Raw genomic sequence first — 21337 nt, forward strand, 5'->3', positions numbered from 1 at the left:
CTCCTCGGCTATAAAAAGGAGGTCCCCTATCATTGAGCTTAAAATTGAATCGGACAGCACTCATTGATTTGTGAGAAGTTTGCCCCAGTTCCTTAATGTAAAGTTCTTCTTTGTTCTCCGTCTTTTATTGATCTGTTTTTTCTCATAGTTCTTTTTGTAGTCTATGCATACAAGGCCAGTTATTTTTGGGGTGGCATTTACCACAGTGGGAGCTACCAAACCATTGGTTGTCTAACTTATCTATCAGTTGACAACCGTGGGTGATTTTATTTATTAATAAATTCACCGAAAGGTTAACTGGACCGCAGTTTCTGGGATTTTATTCCTTTCTCAGTGGTATCCTTCGACAAATTACCCTGTCAATCATCAACGTTAATTTAAATGAGAAATAATTTAAATGAGAAAACACTAGTGCTCATAACTCCGAAGAAAGCTGTCAGTAATAACTTTGAAAACATTTGTGAAACATTTGGGGAGACTGCATAAGGTTTGTTGTTGTATATGCAAGCCCACATCGTCGTACTCCACGTTTCCCTGGTAATAGATGTTATACAAGTATAGACTTCTATATGGATGGTTCCAAAATAGTCCACCAGGAGGGCTTTGGAGTGTTTCCTGAAGAACTATTACTCATATCGAGAAGGTTACACAAAAACTGCAGAGTGTATCAAGCGGACATCCTTGCATCCTTAAAGATGTACTGGAATGGCTCTGGTTCACTAATTTTGTATCACTGAAAGTGAACGATTTTCGTTCGGCTTTTTGTCAAAATCAGCTGATTTCATAAATGAAAAACAGATGTTAAAGTGAGTGACTCGACAGCCAGACAGGCATTAAATCCCGGGAAAACGTATATTTGATATTTAGTGTTCCATATTGGAGCCATCTCTGAAGACCGAGGTGTTTCTTTTTCAAGACATTTTCGAATAGATTACTAGGCCCAGATATTTCGCGTTCTTCGATAATTGCAGGATGATCCCGTCCAAAGACTGGAGTCTAAAATCCGATAATTCAATCTCGGAGTGAAGAAGGCCAACTATGTATTTCCTGGGGTCATCCTCAACTCAATACTCTTGGCCCATCTCAACAGTCTTCCTATGACTTTTCCATAATCTCGCTGATAGTCGACAGAAATTTGCTTCGCAATACGACGTCCTCCACATATGCAGTAGAACGACGTAGTCCGCCGATCTCTCATGAGATCCAATAAAATTTGGTTTATCACTGGGTTCCAGAGAATAGGCGAGAAAAACCCTCCCTCAGACGCTTCTCTTGTCATCGGCTTTCTGACGACACTATCTCTGAAGTCCGGTTTGACCCACGGCGGTCTAAAGTGCTGACTATCGACCCTATCTCTCCGTTGTAAAATGCTCCCTCAATATCCTCTCTCAATACGCGAGTGTCATCGCGTACTTCTCCAACTTGGCCTTGAGGTATGCATGTTGAGCCCCATTAAAGTTTTCCGGCGTCAGTCCCCCTTCTTTATTGTTCATAATATATGTAATATTGATAATTTTATGCTTTGCATATTTGTAATGTCAAATGCTACGTTTTATAATAAGCATAATTGCTTATTTACATTTACGATACATTTATGGTATGTTTACGAGAACATAACCAGGCATTTTAGTTTCTCATTTTTTTGAGCTGTTAAATGCACTGACAGGCTATAAATATCGCAATTTTATCACCGATCAGGGTGGCTCATCCGTCTAATTGTTAAAACAGATTAACATTCCCCACTTATTTATTGTTGAACTGTGCAATGGTAGAAACATGAAATCACCAAAACGCAACACTTTAAAATAACTGTAATGTAGCGGATTTTTATGACGCTTCGGCGTTTATACCATTATACAAAAACATTTTTTCAAATAATCGAGCTGATTTATTTTTTATTCTTTTATAAAAATTCTCTAAAATAAATATCAAATGAACATTTGACTTCAAGAGAATAAACAAGCAAAAGCGCCTTAAGTTTGCACCGATCTTATAAAGGGTGATTTTTTAAGAGCTTTAGGAAAGTTAAAAAAAAAACAAACATAAAGTTCAGAAAAATTCATGAAATTTTTAATGTTTGAAGGTTATTTCATGCAATTGTCAAGTTTTTTGACGATTTTTTTATAACCATAAATGTTTAGAGGCCATAGCAGAAGTGCACATGCATTTTTTTATTATTTGGATAAAAATTGCGCCTTGAACATGCTCGGTTTATTTGTAAACAAATTCGGATCATTGTCTAAATGGACGTTGGAAATCATAACGGAACACCAGTGGCAAAACACTAACTATACATATACAGTTGAACCTCGATTATCCGATTCGCTCGGGACCGAGCTGAGCAATGAAAATCGAAAACACGGTTAATAGAGGCTTTTTCTTAAATATCATTATTTATGTGTTTCTACTGATTTCTGGTAGTACCATTCTTTAAATATATAAACATACATATTTAAAATATTTATGCAATGTTATTGTTTTTGAGCGTGTATTCTCTATTGTTTTTTTTTTTTTGTTTTACTAGTTTACATATTTTGAAATTTATGGACTACTATTGTTTTTAAGACATTCAAATAAAACACTATATGATTTTACTGCTTAAGCAAATGGGGATTTCTGTTATTTTTTAGTTTTCTTCGTCTGATTCTTCGGAGTCTCCATTAGTCTCGTATTCTTTGCTTTGGTTAGCCATATATATTATGCCATCAGATACAATAGCGCAGGATGTGACATCACCATTGAACATCCAGGCGTTATTGAAATGTTTGATTGTATAACAACAGCATAATTTCCCTTTTCATTATCGTGGGACAGCAAATTGTTCCAAACATTATGCTAAACATGTGGTGTTACATTGTCCCAAGATATAGCAGCTGTCTTAAATTCAAAGATTTGACGAAATCATGTCTGCTGTCTGAAAGCAAGAGTTTTTGGATGATTCATTTACGGTGGTTGAAGTTTCGAATTCTTCATTGAACAATAGGCTGAATTAAATATGTGGAAGAAATGTTACTATAACTTTCTCAAATATCGCTGATTACATATATCTAGGCGCAAAAGCACTTTGCATCAAAGAAAATGTTTTGTAGAATTTCTAGAGGCATACTTGAAAATTTTTTTCTCCTTTTGTAAAAATCCCGTAAAGTTTGTTTGCCTACATCATATTTTTCTGATAACAAACCAACGGAGATGTGTATTTACTGTGATCTTTACTCAATTATAATTTTTCCTGTATTGCGAGAACGTTGCAAAACCAAATGCACAGCATGCCGGTTAACAGGGGTAACCGGTTAATAGAGGCCCGGATAATCGAGTTTCAACTGTATTTTAAACAAATATATTTGTTAATTAGATTAGAGCGGTGTTCCATTGCTGCTGACAAAAATATAAAGAAATCTTAATTGTTTTCACAACTTTAACAATTTGTAGCCACAAAAATCAGCTTTTGGTCACATTTTTTAGGATATGTCATACAAAAAAAAACACACTAGTGTGATAGCAAAAATGACGAATCGTATGTAAATTGGCAATTTTGACATACACAAGAACATGTGGTGTGATAGAGCCTTTATCAAGCCCGTATATATTGTTGTACTTACTTGAGGGTTACTATGAATGTCAACATCTAAGGGTGAGGCGAACTGGCATACTGGCGTCTTTCTCTTGAGTATAACTGAAAATAGGAAGAAATAGTATAATAAAACAAAATTGTAAAACAATTTCAGGGTCATGGTGTGCGAATTTTATTTTGTAAACCAATAATATAAATCATATATTTAAATTTGGCGTCAAGTACACTACATCAAAACCCGCGGAAATGGGAATGTAGACTAACAATATAAGTACCCCCTGGGGGTTTTTAGTGGGGAGGGTTCCCCGCAGGTACTTCATCCCTACTTTTATTATTTTATTAGTATTTTTTGGCCTACTATAAGGATGGGTAGAAGCAAAAATTCCCAAAAATTGTTGCACCTATCTATGATATATTCTAAAATATGGAGACCGCTCCTCTTCGACCCCCTTCGTTGTTTTACAGCAAGGGCCTGCACAAAACCATTCATTGGTGACTGTTTTTGCTGAACTCGTGAACATTGAACGAGAGACTGAAGATAGAGTAAAACGAACAAGTTGCTGTTGAATAGACAATTTTGAAAAACAACCAGCATTCAGTGCTTGGGAGTAGATAGTTTTGAAAAACAACCACCATTCAGTGCTTGGGAGTATTTTTATCTCGAATTCATCGCCGCTACATTGAGATGTGAGAAATTACTCGCTGTTATTTTCAATAGATGAACTGATCATACAAATCATTTGCAAACTGTTTTTTTTTTCCTAAAAAAAACTAGGCATATGTTGATTTACCCATGCTTTTGCCAAATCAAGCACGATGCCTTCGTACGAATTTCGTACTACGAAAGTAAACGACAAGAAAATTAATACTCAATCTGAAGCAAAATGTACCCTGTACAGTTCAGTATGTTTGGTTGAGGATAGGCCAACAAATAACAGACATGTGTGCATAGTATATATACCCAGAGATAGGGAATTTCTATGATAAAACCTTAGATCATAAAATGAGCACATGTTGGAACACTTATGTAGAAGTAAGCATTTGTATTGTTTATCATTAAGTGTATCGTTTATCAGTAAGTGATTTTCTAATCATTAAGAGTACATGTGTTTCAACTAAGGCAGGTAGCTAGTTCACTATGTAAATATCCTGTGGATGGAAATAGGATCAATGTGTGTTGTATTTGTTGTCCTTAGATATTTAAGATTGTACAGTTTACAGAAGTTTAAGTATGTATTAGGTGTTAAGATAGTTTTTGTAAGAAAAAAGAGCAGTTCTGTTCAAGACACCAATCAACACGGTCGTTTCTCTAATTTCTCGGCTAAACATTTGGTGACCCCAAGTTTTACGAACGCGCGGAAAAAAAAGAAAGTGCTTTTAAATGAAAAATTCTTAAAAAAAAAAAAAAAAAAAAATCTTAGTGTTTTGTTTTGGAGCGTGAAAATTTTTTTTGTGTTGGTGCTTAGTGAAAAAAAAAAGCAAGAGTGATAATAATAAAAAAATATTTCAAAGAGAAATATTCAAAAAAAAAAAAAAAATATATATACACATATATATTTTATTATAAATTACATATTAAAACACAAAACAAAAAATAATTCAATCCGCGTCGTGCAAAATTAAAAATAATAACAACCTAAATTCAATTCAAACTAAGAAAGCGGTAAGTTCATTCTAAGGTTTGATTTCATTTTATTTATTTTGTACTAAAGAAAAAGAAGAAAACATAAGATGAGTGTTAGCGCCAGAATAGAGCGACAGGGTGTTGTAGGGCAAAATATTGCTGGCTTGTACACGAAATTGAGTCAGGCGGGTGCAAGCATAAGAGAATCGGAGTTGGTGGCGATGTGGGCGTGTTTCAAACAGTTAGTCGAAGAGTTTGAGAACACTGATGACGAAATCAGGCCGCCGTCGCATACGATGCAAAATGACGCATACTTCACAGGAAATTTCGTAGACGGAGTGCGGGATTCGATGAAGAAATTTGAGGTTTTATATTATCAGGTCAGAGATGGCATGGGAATCGATAATAGGCTTGCGACAAACGCTCCGAAAGCGGTAGGAGACGGTAGACCATCCAATTCTAAGGGCCAGAAGGGGGTGGAAGTTGGAGAAGATGCGTCCCTGAGTCCCACATCTGAGCAAACTCGAATGATGGAACCCAGGAAAGACTCAGATGGTGCTGGAGCGTTCTCCTTGCCCACATTTGGCGTGGGTGCTAGACAGACCCAGGAAAGGCGGGATGATATATTTGGGCATATCAGCCAAATGCGACTAGGACGGCCTGCTGATGTAAGGAAGAGCACTGGTCTTATTCGGAAATTCCAATATGTCTTGGACGAGCTAGAGGCCAAGATTGAGGGGTTGAAAAGTAAAAGGGTTTCTGCTGATGTGGTGAAGGAGAAGTACAGGCTAGCTGAGACTGTATTTTTGCAATACATGGAAGAGTTTCCGGACGATGACTTGACGGAAGTTTTCTATGGCTTGAGGGATTCCTACTCGGACATTCCTGGAATAGAGAATAAGGCTACAACTCTTCCATTTACGTTGCCCTCTATAGAAATTCCTGTATTTACCGGAAAGTTTGTAGAGTGGGAGACGTTTAGGGAGTTGTTCGAACAATTGGTGATGGAGCAACCGATCTCCAATACACAGAAGATGTGTGTATTGAAGTCGAAGATAAAGGGAGAAGCGGCGCGGAAAATTGCGAAATTGCCGGTTAGGGATGAGAATTTTGAGACGGCATGGAATTTGTTGAGTGAACACTACTCAAATAATAGAGCGACGACATCACTCTATTTTAAGTCCATATTGGATGCTCCTGGCGTATTTTTTAACTCACAAAGTGTGAGGAGATTTGTAGAGGTTGTAAACGAAAGTTTACAGGGTTTAAACGCACTAAAGCTTGATGCACAAGAGATGTATCAAGCTTTCTTGTGTTATGTGTTGCAGAGAAAACTGGATGAGAATTTGAGGATCCAGTTTGAGCAGCACTTAGGAAAATCCCGTGAGATTCCAAAAGTGGATAGTCTCATGGAATTTTTGAATCAGATGCAGTATTCCTTGGAGGCAAGCCAACAATTCATTCAAAGGAATGAAGAAGGGTTGGTAAATCCTTCGGGAATAAAGGTATCGGATGGTGCCCAGAGGAAGGGTGATTTCCAAGGGGAAGAGATACCGAATGCTAAGGAGCAGACGACTAAAGGACACAAATGTGTTCTTGGTTGTCTGACGTGGCATCCACTCTACAGATGCTCGAGATTTAGGAACCTTGAAATCAAGGAGAGATGGGACAGGGTAATGGATAGTGGTGCTTGTTCCAGATGTTTGGGCAGTGGTCATACCAAAAGGTTATGTACCACCAAGTTCAATTGCAAAAGTTGCAACGGTGAGCATCATTCACTTCTTCATAGGGCGAAGACTGGACAGAAAAGCGCAGTGGTAAGTGACAAGATTGTTAAAGATGATACATGTGTATTATTGGCCACGGCGGTTGTTCAGGTGAAGAATGGAGATGGACAGTGGATAGACTGTCGTATCCTGCTGGATAGTGGGTCACAAGTGTGTCTTATGACCAAAGAATTTAGAAACAAATTGAAGTTATCTGGTGAAAGCACCAGAAAGGAAATAGAAGGGTTGGCGAGTCATAAATCCGTGATTGATGAAAAGGTAGGAGTCAATCTTCGATCGCGAACGTCAGATTATAGCGCTAGTGTGGATGCGTTAGTAATAAAGAATATTTTATCAAATGTTCCGGAGTCGAGGGTTAGGACGGAGAGATTTTCGCAGAAAGTGTTACTGGCAGATCCCCAGTATAATGTTCCAAGGGGTGTTGATATGTTAGTAGGGGCGGAAATATTTTTTGATGTTTTGGCAAGTGGTCAATTGCGCAGTGAAAAGCGTGGGATAAGAGTGCAGGAAACTTTGTTAGGATGGGTAGTAAGTGGCCCTGCAATAATGGACCATTCAGATTCAAGCCCTAAAATTGTGGCAACGATTCACAAAGGTGATGAAGTGCTGAGGAGGTTTTGGGAGATAGAAGAGGTTCCACAAATGAGGAGGTTAACAGTGGACGAGAAGGAGTGTGAGGAAATTTTTGACAACAGCGTTAAATTGGCAGCGGATGGAAAATTTCAAGTGAAGTTGCCATTGAAAAAGGGATGTAGTGAATTAGGAAGCTCGGCGGGAATTGCAAGGCGACGATTTTTTGCTCTCGAGAGAAAGCTTGAGAAACAAGAATCGTTGAAAGCGCAGTACCACGAGTTTCTTCGGACATATCTAGACATGGGACATATGAAAAAGTTGACAGAGGTGCCCAGATTGGAGGATGGATATTATTTGCCACATCATTGTGTATTACGCCCGGAAAGTTCGACTACAAAGTTGAGAGTGGTATTTGATGCGTCGTGCAAAACCACTTCAAATGTGTCGCTGAATGACGTATTATACACAGGTCCGAAGGTGCAGGAGAATTTATTTAATATTTTGCTCAGATTTAGGAGGCATAGGTATGTGTTCTCTGCTGATATTGAGAAAATGTATCGACAGATTTGGGTAGAAGGCTGTGATACAAAGTTTCAGCGGATATTTTGGCGTTGGAACGATAACGAGCCTATTGGAACATATGTCCTCAAGACGGTTACGTATGGCACTGCGGCAGCTCCATATTTGGCAGTAAAATGTTTGGAGACAATTGCCAAGTGGAATAAGGATGAATATCCGATGGAGTCTGAAGCAATTGGATGTGATTTTTATGTAGACGACTTGATGACAGGAGGAGACTGTCTTGAGTCTGTTAAGGCATTTCGAGACAACATTGCACTCATTTTACAACGGTATGGAATGCCTTTGAGGAAGTGGTGCGCAAATCACGAGCTAATATTGGAAAGTGTCGATGAAAAGGATGTGGAAAAAACATTTAAACTTGAATCGGGCCTGGTTAATTGTGTAAAGGCTTTAGGTATAAGTTGGAGCCCATCAAGAGATGTATTTAGCTTCAACTATCACCGTGAAGAAATGACAACTGTAACGAAAAGGACGATTTTGGGTGAAATTTCAAGATTGTTTGATCCATTGGGGCTGATTGGTCCTGTTGTGGTGTTGACAAAAATACTGCTGCAGGATTTGTGGAAATTGAAAGTCGATTGGGATGATGTGATTGATAACGATGTATGTGCAAGATGGGTAAGGATAAAGGAGAATTTGATATGTCTTAATGAAGTAAGGGTGCCGAGGCATGTATGTTGTGTGAAACCAATGAAAATTCAACTATGCGGGTTTAGCGATGCGTCAATGAAAGCGTATGGTGCAGCTATCTACGTCCGAACTATTGATAGCGAGGGCAATGTAAGTAGTAAGTTGGCGACATCGAAGTCAAGGGTAGCACCAATAAAGGTGATAACACTGCCACGTTTGGAATTGTGTGCTGGTGTGTTATTAGTTGAGCTCATGAAGGCGGTGCTGGAAAGTTTAAAGGTAATGGTGGGATCTGCTGATGTTTATTATTACACAGATTCGACAATTGTTTTGAACTGGCTAAGATTGGATCCGGCAGTATTGCAAATATTTGTATCAAATAGGGTGTCTTTTATACAGTCTATGACAGAATTGTCACAATGGAGGCATGTAAAGTCTCAAGAAAATCCTGCGGACTTGTTATCTCGAGGGCTGTTGGGACGTCAGATCGTGGAAAATGAACTATGGTTTGAAGGTCCGGTTTTTTTGAAGGAATTGGTTGAGAAAGAGACAACGTTTGAGCAGATTGTGGACGTACCTGATGTTAAGAAAGCGGCGAAGATTCTCGTTATTCAAGAAGGAATTGTTTGGTGGAAGACCATTAATCACAGAAACAAGTTTTCTGTGCTGCAAAACGTAGTGGCGATGGTCTTGAAATTTGTTAATATTGCGAAGAAAAATGGTCATAAGTCTATTGTACATTACAGAAAGGAAGCACTCAGGCTAATAATACGGGATGTTCAACAGGAATATTTTTCGGCCGAATTGGAGAAGATGCTAGCAAAAGGTAAGGTACATGAAGCATCTCATATTCGCACATTATGTCCTATACTGGACAGTTCGGGAATTTTAAGAGTAGGAGGCCGGTTGGAAAATAGCGCATTGCTGTATGAGGCAAAGCATCCTATGTTGTTGCCATACAAATGCAAAGTTACAGAGATGATAGTGGAACAATTACATAGGGAGCATTTGCATGTCGGTCCGCAAGGGTTGTTAGCAATAGTAAGACAGCAATTTTGGCCTCTTCGTGGAAGATTATTGGCAAAAAAGATAGTAAATAGGTGTTATAGATGCTTCAGGGTAGAGCCAAGGAAAATTCATCAAATGATGGGGAATTTGCCAGGAGACAGAGTTATAAGAACTCGCCCGTTCTTGAATGTGGGCATTGATTATCTTGGTCCAATAGAAATACACCATAAAGTTAGAGGAAAGAGAATAGACAAATCGTATGTGTGCGTTTTTGTCTGTTTTGCCACGAAAGCAGCGCATTTGGAAGTGGCATCAGATTTGACGTCAGCGGCGTTTATTGGTGCATTAAAAAGGTTTGTAGCAAGGCGCGGATGTCCAACTAGGATTTATTGTGATAATGGGACTAACTTTGTAGGGGCCTCAAACAGTTTGCACGAAATCTACAAATTGTTTGCAGAAAAACAACATAAGGAGAAGATTGATGAGTTTTGTCTGCAACGGGACATAGAGTGGATTAATATTCCTGCACGATCACCGCATGTTGGAGGACTATGGGAGGCATGCGTGAAATCAGTGAAGAAGCATTTTCATAAGGCGGTAGAGGGAATAATGACATACGAAGAGTTATGTACATTAATCGCTCAAATTGAGGCCGTTTTAAATTCCAGGCCGTTAACACCATTGTCTGAAGATCCAAATGACAATAGTGTATTGACTCCGGGGCATTTTCTAATAGGAGAGGCCTTTACGACAATAGTTGATTCGTCGGAGAACAAATGCTATAAAGGGCTGCGAGACCATTGGAGGGCAGTACAAGAAAATGCAAATGCGTTTTGGGAACGTTGGTCGATGGAATATCTGTCCGAATTAAATAAGAGGTACAAGTGGAATAAACCTCAATCGAATATGCAACCGGGTACTTTGGTTCTTTTGAAAGAGGATAATCTGCCACCTCTGAGCTGGAGGCGGGGCAGGGTCATCCGAACGATCATAGGTTCGGATGGGTTGTGTAGAATGGTGGACGTAAGGACCAGCACGGGAGAAACAAAAAGATCGATCCAAAATGTTTGTCCTTTTCCCACTGAGAACAATGAGGAAATAGTCGGAGAAGATGAAGCTACGATATTGAATGCAGCTTACAATGAAAACAAAAAGCCGACTATATGCAAACGAAAAGGTTCGGTCTCACCGACCTTAAGAAGAGAGAGGATAAAAAATAAGAATTTCATAGTTTGTATTATAAATTTATTGTGTCTAATAAGCCCAATTAGAGCTAAAATTGATATTATTAAATTCACGGAGAAATCTAGCATATTCTTCGAAGAGGTTAGTACAGTGGGGCTAACGAAATCATCGTGGGATATTGTGGTGCATATCAACATATCAAAATATGCAGCTTCAATGACAACTATAAATAATGCGATGTCGGATTATGGAGTTTTTGTGGATAAGGTGTTGGAAAAGCAGCAAGTCTTTCTGCGGAACGAGCTGGAAGAAGCATATCATCAAGTGCAAAATAGGAACGAGCTTATAATGTCATCAATGCCTGATAGAAGGTCGAAACGAGCGGCACTTGCGTTTGTTGGAGGTATTTTTCATTCACTGTTTGGATTGATGGACGAAGAACACGCTGAAGTTCTTTCTGAGAAGATACGGAATGCTGCGGAAAATCAAGAGTATCTATTGAGTTTGGAGAGGAATTATACTTCTATTCAAGACATTACCTCTGAAGTCATTAAAAAGCAAAATGAGGTAATATTCGACAACATCCAGAAGTTCAAAGGCTCTTTCGATTCCTTGAATGCACGGGTGAATAATCTAGCCGACCGAGAAGCTATTGTGAGGAAAGCAACAAGCCTATTAGCAACATTAGAAGCGTTTGGAGAAATTCAGAAGAATTTAATCACTGTGATGACGAACACGAAAGGAAGCTTACTGCATGAATTAATTTCTGTTAAGAAATTGAAGGACGAAATTCTGCGGATAAGGTCCACAGTCAACAAGAGGTTGCGATTGCCTACTGAGAGGCCAATGGAGCTTTCAAAACTGGCACATGTTACAACAAGAACAACAATTGGGTTTATTCTGTTCAACGTACGATTACCGCTAATTAATGCTGATTTGTTTACTTCATATGCAATTCATGCATATCCGGAGATGCATGATGGTTTATCTGTACGAATACAACCTAGTAACAGTTATATGTTAATTGACGAGAGGAAAACAATGTTTTATTACATCAGCGAAGAGAACTGGGCACATTGTCAGAAGACTGAGGATATGATGATCTGTCCTCAAACTCATCCCTTATACAACACACGAAATACGCAAAGTTGCGAGGTGCAATTGTTTCTGAAGACTAGACGAGTACCAACTAGTTGCAAGGTTGAGATCAAGGCTTGGGCAAATTATTGGAAACAAGTTCAAGCTCCAAATACTTGGATATTTTCGATTTCGACACAAATGGGAGCTGAAGCTGTTTGCGACAACAAAAGGCATGCTGTTATTATAGAAGGTCAAGGGCTGATAAAACTACAGCCAAATTGTCATCTCGAAACTGAAGAGACCACTTTATGGGCGTACGACAGGTACAGCAGCGATGCTGATTTTATGATTCCAAACATCAATTTGACGTCATTTTTACCTCCATTGTCACATTTGAAGTTGGATAACGAGATTGCAATTTATAAACTCTCAGACATCCCTAAGGCAACTTCAATTCTTGGCTGGCCCACGCATTTAAATATTCATCATCTGGCACATTATGGCTTCAGCGTTACTACATGCATTATCATCATTGTCATCATTATTGCCGTGATATGGATTTTGAAGAAGGTATGCAACATGTCATCAAGATACCTGCCAGCATCCATTGTACTACCTCGTTTAAGATAAAACAAAATAATTGCTATATAAATGTACAGATATATATTACTTTGCTCAACTTTATTCAACTTAGACTGTAATTATAAGTAATTTTTCTGTATGTAACAATTCAATGTTCAATAGATATAATACTCATAAAAAGACTAGGATCTTTTAAGGCGGGGAGAATGTACAGTTCAGTATGTTTGGTTGAGGATAGGCCAACAAATAACAGACATGTGTGCATAGTATATATACCCAGAGATAGGGAATTTCTATGATAAAACCTTAGATCATAAAATGAGCACATGTTGGAACACTTATGTAGAAGTAAGCATTTGTATTGTTTATCATTAAGTGTATCGTTTATCAGTAAGTGATTTTCTAATCATTAAGAGTACATGTGTTTCAACTAAGGCAGGTAGCTAGTTCACTATGTAAATATCCTGTGGATGGAAATAGGATCAATGTGTGTTGTATTTGTTGTCCTTAGATATTTAAGATTGTACAGTTTACAGAAGTTTAAGTATGTATTAGGTGTTAAGATAGTTTTTGTAAGAAAAAAGAGCAGTTCTGTTCAAGACACCAATCAACACGGTCGTTTCTCTAATTTCTCGGCTAAACATACCCGAAAAGGGGCATTTTGCAACGTGCACTCACTGAAATCTGGTGTCTTGTTATCTCTTTTACTCAGTTCTCAATTGTCTCATACAATGTTGTATTTTTAAACGAAGAGTTCAGTTCTTGAAACACTCTATGATTGTTGGTGTATATTGAAAGCATAAATGAATGGTCTTGTGCAAGCCTTTGTTGTACAGTGAAACACATAATTAATATAATATTAAAAAGTAATAAATGATTGAAGGATCTGACGTTTTCATTTGGTTTCCTTGATAGATATATTTGCAGGAATTCAATTCTTCTATTCAAAGAATAACATAATAAATTAGAAAGTTTCCACAATATTTGCCGAATGGATAAAAGTACGCCACATACTAGTGAGTAGAGTAAAGTTTTGACTTTATAACGGGACGTTTTGCGTTCTTTCCTCTAAAGCGCACATATACGTAGATATATATTTCTCATTTTCTTTCATTACAGATGAGAATAGATATGCTAGTTACTCTGTTTAGAATGGGATTTTGCAAATATTTCAATGGGCACCAACTGAAAATTGCCGAGGAAACTAAAATATGTTGCCGGAACAAAAGCAAAATCTGTTGATAAGTCTATTAGCTTGTTGTTGTTATTTACCAATTCAAACCAATTCGTACGTGTATTAGCAACCATAGCTATATTAATGTGGGTTGAAACAGATTGTTCGCAAACGATCAAGTGTAAAGATAGACTCCATTAAGTATACGTTATTAATATTATTATTGAGATTCCATTGAAGGATATTGTCCGGCTTTAGACCAATGTTTAGTGCTTTCTATTCAAGGAACAGTATAGTAAAAAAAATTCATATTATTGTTTACTTACATTGCATGTGCCAGCACCTCCAGATGACATTGTTCAGTCGTATTTTATCCTTCCAGCGTAAACGCACTCCTTTAAAATGATTCCACTTTGGAGAGGTCAATTTTTGACTAAAAAGACAAAAAAGTAGGGCTAGTTTAAATATTTTATATTAAAAAAACTCAACCTAAAAACAACATAAGAAAAAATTATTTTCCCAGCCAATCTGTAGGTAGGCATTTTCAAGGTCAGTAAAGCAAAAGGGGTTTGAATTTCCAGATAAAACTTTTTAGAGCCCTTTTTATATACCCCTGACCGAAGAACCATTTATGCTACGAAAAACAGTTCTAAGGTAAGTGCGATACACCAAATTAAAGGCATTGATCTCCCTCCCTTTTAATTTGATATAAACACTTTTTTGAACGGAGACCATTTATGGCTTTCAGGCTAGATTTAGTGTTCTGCCCCGCAGTTTGTAAATAGTAATCTGAAAGTTCTACGAAAAACAGTTCTCGGATATGTGTACCCCAAATTAAAGGTACTGATCTCCTCTTTGATTTGGTATATGCAATGCCGCCGCCGATTTTGGCGACTCATGCGGCTTAAATTGCGGCTCAGCAAAAAACATCGGCTGCACCGAAATAACAGCAATGGATGTTATTATTTTAGTTTTCGGCGTGTGTTTTAAATGAATCAAAATATTTTTCTCACTTATCAAAGTTTATGGTAAAACTCGTTCTACTTTATATTCATTATCATTTCGTAAAATGATATAATTGATGAGTTTTTTAACACTTAATTATGAATATATAACATATAGTATGAATATATAACATGTAGTATGTATTGTTAGAATTAAAATGTTTCCAAGAAAAAAAAAATGTTTCCAAGAAATTTATTTATTTAAATTGTTTTTTTTATATATACTAGCTGAACCGGAAAAGCTTCGCTGCGCTTTCTTTTACAATATATGGAACAACATTTTCTTTGAATGTTTATAGTCGAAAATTTAAAACTTTTTGGTGGAATACCAGCTGTGAATGTGATATACGGTTGTATATGTCCCTTGATTAATAGTATCCCAGCTAACAAAATTTTCCTATTTCGGCCCGACAATTGGATGAATCATCCGATGTCTTACCGACACCGTAACTCAAAACGAGTGGTATCTGAAATTTTTACCGCCATATCGTAACAACATCGGGCCGATGTCGGAGCAAAATTGGATCGTCTTATCGTCCTTTTTTAAATTTTTTTCTCCGATACATCGGAGAGGCTTCTGAACGATTTTTTGGACTGTTTGTCTGTAGAAATTTTTGTTCCCACAGTTCTGAAAGAATTTTGAACAATGGCAGAACGTCCTGTTGTATGTTTTTTTACATTTTTTTCCTACAGTTCAGTAGAAATTCTGAACCGTGTGTGAACCCTGTGACAGATTTTTTTGCCTTTTATGCTTGCTTTTTGCACATATTTATTATTTTGAACCGTTAAGAATTTTTGTTTCATTAGTTCTGATGGAATTTGGAACGATTTCTGAACTCTGTGTCGGATTTTTTTTTTTATTTTTCGCTTGCTTTTTTTTTTGTGGCACACCTTTTTTAATTGTTTGAACCGTTGAATGGAGCGGTGGTATTGTTATTTCACTCCGCAAGAATTTTCCTGTAGCTCGTAATAGGTCATTAATTTTGGAAGAAAAATTTAAGTCACTCAATGATAGCTGCGATAGAGGTATCATTAGGCGGTGGATGATCTGCGTCTGTTTTCAGTGGAGCGGCAGATCTAGAGCCCGGGGGTAGGCTTAGAATGTACTCCAAAGACCCAACAGCTGCCGAAGCATGTTGTCTGTTACTGAAACCTCGACTGGCGGCTGGCGGCTGCTCCAGGCTCAACTAACCGACAGACGAATGGTCAGCAGGGGCTTTTGACGAAGACACCTGGTTCGAGTCTCAAGGACAAGGCCTTTGCATGCCTATAATTTGCCTGGACCATCGGCCTTCCCGGAAACCAACACGCTCTTTAGAGCTTGGAATAATAGAAGACGCATCGCTCTAAGGTTTATTGAGAGGCTTGGTGCGAATGATCCAAAGACTCTCACTAATGGAGAGAGAGACTCCCTGAATTGGGCTCGATCTAGATTCGGAAACAGCACCGCAGTCAGCCAAAAGATTGTGGTCACCTGGAGGGCATCCCATGCCTAAACCTCCCATGCCAAGCGAACAACAGTAAGATGGGTCCAAGAGCCTTTGCCTTTGTCGCTAGGGACTGTTTGGTGATGGCAGTTGTCGACAAGAAAGAAGAAGAAGAAAGAACAGGGCTGCATACATAGGAATAATTGGAGTGGAATAGTCAATGGACGGTTATCAGTATGCTCCGATGTACTTGCGGAATTTCCTGGGTCTCCTCCAGTTTGTACCGGGTCCGATGCAGAATAATTGCCTTCGGCGATTAACGCTCAATTGTATCGTTGTGCGCTAAAAATAATTGGTGAGATCTCGCCAGATACAGCACTAGATTTAGTGAAGAAGGAAGATATTCCTTCTCGACCAATGGCGCATGCTTGGATACCAACGATTCCCCCAGATCCTGAATCGATACTTGAAAGTCTAAGGGAATGTAATACCAATCTTTCAACCACCGACTGGAAGGTTGGTAGATTGGATGGGGCTGATGACCGGAGACATGCAGTATACGTACTAAACAGGAAATCAGGAGAAGACTCAGCAGTTGTTGCTGAACACTTGCCTGAGGAACAACGATCACATCGCTAAAGTCTGGCGGATTGCAGGAGACTGAAAATCCTCCTGCCACAATCGAGACAGGAGGGGATGACATCGAAACGGGACCCGACGAGCCTTGTGTGGGTGGGTCACAAAGTTGTGTTGGGCTCAAAGTGTGCGCCAGCGGCGAAGCACGGAACTCAGAAAATACTTTGACAGCAGCATTTAGTGAAGCATCTAAGGAGAAATCGTCCACAGGAAGAGTGGTTCCACAGCTTTCTCACCTGCCCCTGACAAGTTGTAACGAATCTTGTGAAGTTATAACTTGTAAGGATGAACTCCTGATGGATTTAGAAGACGAGGCTAACATAACAATGGTGGAAGTTCTGAATCCTGACTATGACCCGATTTCTACATATAAATCTCCATCATTGTAAGGCCGTTTCGCGGCACTAAAAGTCCTCTTGATGGCAGGGGGATTTGACGTGGTTCTTATCCAGGAACCATGGGTGTGTAGAGGAATGGTTCGTGGACTAAGAATTTCGGGATTTAAACATCTCAAGGGTACGGGGAATGGGAGACACAGAGCCTGTATTCTTGCAAAGAGTAGTCTAAATGTTTTTCTTCTTCTGTCGCTAAGCACTGAAGATTTAGTAGTAACCAGCCTTGAAATAAACAAGTTTCATTACTGGCTGGATTCCCTATATATGACACACGATTCGGAGATGACGCATTCAAACCTTAAGTCGCTGGTTGAAGCTGCTTCTATGGGGAAGAAAAGCCTCATTGTAGGAAGTTAAGCTAACGCACATCACCAGATATGGAGATGTTCGGATGTCAACGAAAGTGGTGAGCTGCTTATTGAATATATTATAAGTTGCAATCTGGCGATTTGTAATAAAGGGGATAAACCGACATTTATTACCAGGAACAGGCAGGAGATACTAGATATTGCCGTTGTATCGGAAGATATAAGAGCAAGAATATGCAACTGGAAAGTACTGGATGACCACAGCTTCTCCTATCATCGTTATATTAATTTCACCCTTGGAGAAAATACTGAAGTAGCGATTCGGCACAAATTCTGCACGATTATCCCTTTTAGACCAGAAAAGGAGGTGGAAACTACGGAGGATATAGACATAGTGGTCAAGCGGATCACGAAGGTTCTGAATGACCTCGCTTGTGTCAGCATGTCCTAGTGCCAACCCAAGGAGCAAACAGCGACCGCCATGGTGGATCCCAGAGCTGGTTGGTCTAAGGAAGGACTGCAGAAATATCTTCAACAGAGCAAAAGCCACAAGGGCACCACATGATTGGTACGCTAATAAGGCTGAGCTAAGAAAATATAAGGCCGAGCTGAGAAAGGCTCAGAACGAATACCTGATAGAATTCTGCAGCTCCGTGGAGGATACATCTGAGGCCTCTAGACTAAGGAAGATTCTGTCCTCGAGAGCTATTACGGTGGGTTATATTCAGAAGTCAGAGAATGTATGGACAATATCTAGTGAGGCAACACTAGAACTACTCGTTGATACACATTTCCCGCGAAATTCTCCAAAGGATTACGTTGCGCAAGAAGAGGTTGTTACTGATTCGTCGGAGACTGTTAAGGAAATTGTGTCTGAGCCGAAAATCCTTTGGGTGATAAGAAGTTTCGACTCCTTTAGGTCGTCAGGCCCTGATAATGTAACACCGGTTGAATTAGAAGCTGTGTCTGATAGACTGGTTCCCTGACTTAGGGAGATATATTCTGCTTGTATCAGATGTCATATATACCTGTGGGATGGAGGGAAACGATGGTCATTTTCATTCCGAAAGCAGGAAAACCTTACCACACGAAGGCGAAAGATTTTCGTCCTATTAGTCTGTCATCCTTTATGCTGAAGACTCTTGAGAGGTTGATAGACACAAATCTTAGGGCAAAGATCCCTTGAGATCATCTGTCGCGGCAGCAGCATGCATATCGTGAAGGCAAATCCACTGAAACAGCCCTTCACGACCTAGTCGTCTACATAGAGGGTTCTCTCGCTGTCAAGGAATATAATGGGTTGCCCAAAAAGTAATTGCGGATTTTTTAAAAGAAAGTAAATACATTTTTAATAACACTTAGAATGAACTTTAATCAAATATACTTTTTTTACACTTTTTTCTAATGCAAGCTAAAAGTAACAGCTGATAACTGACAGAAGAAAGAATGCAATTACAGAGTCACAAGCTGTGAAAAAATTTTTAACGCCGACTATATGAAAAATCAGCAATTACTTTTTGGGCAACCTAATACAATGGTTGCATTTCTTGACATTGAAGGTACTTTCAATAATGTAAAACCGACTTCAACCACGAAGGAGTTGGAGTTTTTAGTCATTAAGTCTACCGTAAAAAAGTTTATTAATAACTTACTTACTAAAAGATGCATTACGCAGGCTTGGGATATGTGGATCTAAAAAGATGGATCAGCAGAAGAACACCTCAAGGAGGTGTACTGTCTCCTCTACTTTCGAATATAGCCATTAACAATATATTATTGTCTCTGGAAGAAAAAGGCGTAAAAGTGTCGCGAATGCTGATGACGTGACAATTGCGGGAAAGGGGAAAGTTTCCCAGCACTCTAAGAGACATACATCTAGGTATAAATCCGTGCAAGACAGAAGTAGTTCTTTTCAGCAGGGGATACAAGTTTACAGTAGAACCTGAGAAAATGTTCCATTTACAGAAAGTGCAAAATATCTGGGTGTTTTGCTGGACAGGAAATTGAACTTCAAGTCCAATATTTTGGAAAGGCAAGAAATGCCACTCTTGCCCTATACACCTGCAAGAGAGCCATTGGCAAAAGTTGGGGATTTAGACCGCGTATCATGCATTGGGTATATACTGCAGTTGTCAGACCTATTATGCTATATGGTATTGGGGTCTGATGGACGGCGCTTCAAAAGTCCATCTACTGATCAATACTTAACCGGATCCAAAGGATGGCTTCTTTGTGCATCACAGCCGCACTGAGGACGACACCATCTGATGCACTGAATTTAATGCTACATCTTATGCCTCTGGACATTGTGGCTACCCAAATTGCAGCGACCACTGCCGTGAGGTTAAGGGAGCTTTCTTATTGGTCATGTGGCGTCTACGGACACTGTGATATCCTTAATACAATATCCGATGTTCCAGCCAGAGCGAATTACACGCTACCTGAACCGCTTTTTGATAAAAATTACTGTACCACTATTCCTGGTAGACCCTATTGGAACTACGATATCCCCGGTAACAGAAGCTACATAGACTTCTATACGGATGGTTCCAAACTAAATGACCAGGTGGGCTTTGGGGTGTACTCTAAAGATCTAAAACTGGTCATATCGTCCGACCACTTCAATGTGTATCAAGCAGAGATCCTTGCAATTAATGAAGTGGTGGAATGGCCAAGGTCGGCAAATTTGTCATATTTCTGGGGGTTTTAGGGGGGTGGGGCGACTACTTAACACTTGACTCTGAAAGTTGATATCTGATTCGTACTCTACTCCCAAAGATCTTTCATATTATTACCATGGTCGGTAAATCTGTTCGGTTAGGGTGGATTTTCGGTGTCGGGCGTTTTCTACTCTCAAATACCTTTGATTTGAGTCACATTTTGTCATGATTGAGTCATACATTTCGTTTTCGGGTTTTGAGTATGGGGGGTCTCCCTGGTAACCCACCCCAATTTTGGATACACAATTTTTGTGTTTTGGTTACTAAACAAATAAAATTTCGCTTGTATCCCAACGTCCATTTCCGAAATCTGGCGTATTTGAAAATTGCAGTAAGGGGGAGGGTCCGCCCCCTTCAGATGTCGAAAAACGGTGTACCCTATTTTTGGTTCAGCCGTTTTTGAGCATATATGGAGCAAACAAAGGCAAATTGATTTTTTTATAAAAAGGTTCAGTTCTCACAGTGAAACCTCATATAAAAAAATAGTTAAAAAATCTATGAAAACATTTTCCTTCACGGAGTGGAATTTTCACATGATTGTGTTTGTGTTTTAAATCGATAATAAAATAAGTACGGTTATTATTAAGCATTTTGTGGTAGATAAATTCTTTAAATAGTGATTTTAGAACATTTTTAGCAATAAAATGTGCAACATTATTTTTTTTTTATTAAAAATATAAAAGAGAATTAGTGAACAATGCTCTGTTAATCACTTACCATAGCTCTGTTAAAATGTCAGGTTCGTGTCTTGGCTAAGTTATAATTTATAATTATGGACATGTCGGGTCATTAACCTAAAATTGTTCCACATTGTAATAAAGAGGCTTCCTATTGTAATTGTTGCAGATTTTATTTAACACAAATAACCTAAAAGACCAAAAATCCAAACTACTACTCGTGCAGATTTGCAAAGCTAAAAACAGGAATCGCTATTATCATCCTGAAATATTACAGTTATATCCTCTTATAACGTTTAACTACATTTTATTTGGACACATTTCGGCTGACATACACTTCTCAAGTGTAATTTTTTGTAATTTTCAACAAATTA

At 38.7% G+C, this 21337-nt stretch overlaps 2 protein-coding genes across 7 annotated transcripts in view; one reads left to right on the top strand and one right to left on the bottom strand.

The window, feature by feature from the left end:
* LOC106083289 (protein WBSCR14 homolog) overlaps window positions 1–21337 on the bottom strand; it is a 158629-nt gene that overhangs the window by 99576 nt on the left and 37716 nt on the right. For all 6 annotated transcript variants that reach the window (XR_009397631.1, XM_059364902.1, XM_059364901.1 and 3 more), the window contains exons 3-4: window positions 14123–14229; window positions 3600–3673 (exon numbers count right to left, since the gene is read on the bottom strand). Coding sequence is in view for 5 of the 6 variants with exons in the window: in XM_059364902.1 (XP_059220885.1) it covers window positions 3600–3673; window positions 14123–14229 (181 nt within the window). In the remaining variant the exon portion in view is untranslated. The remainder of the gene's footprint in view (window positions 1–3599; window positions 3674–14122; window positions 14230–21337) is intronic.
* On the top strand, window positions 4795–13102 carry LOC131995801 (uncharacterized). Its single transcript, XM_059364903.1, has 2 exons — window positions 4795–4811; window positions 9868–13102. Exon 2 carries the CDS (start codon window positions 9911–9913, stop codon window positions 12668–12670), a length of 2760 nt encoding a protein of 919 aa, XP_059220886.1. The 5' UTR covers window positions 4795–4811; window positions 9868–9910; the 3' UTR covers window positions 12671–13102.

The sequence above is a fragment of the Stomoxys calcitrans genome, chromosome 3, assembly GCF_963082655.1.
Source record: "Stomoxys calcitrans chromosome 3, idStoCalc2.1, whole genome shotgun sequence".
Lineage (NCBI taxonomy): Eukaryota > Metazoa > Arthropoda > Insecta > Diptera > Muscidae > Stomoxys > Stomoxys calcitrans.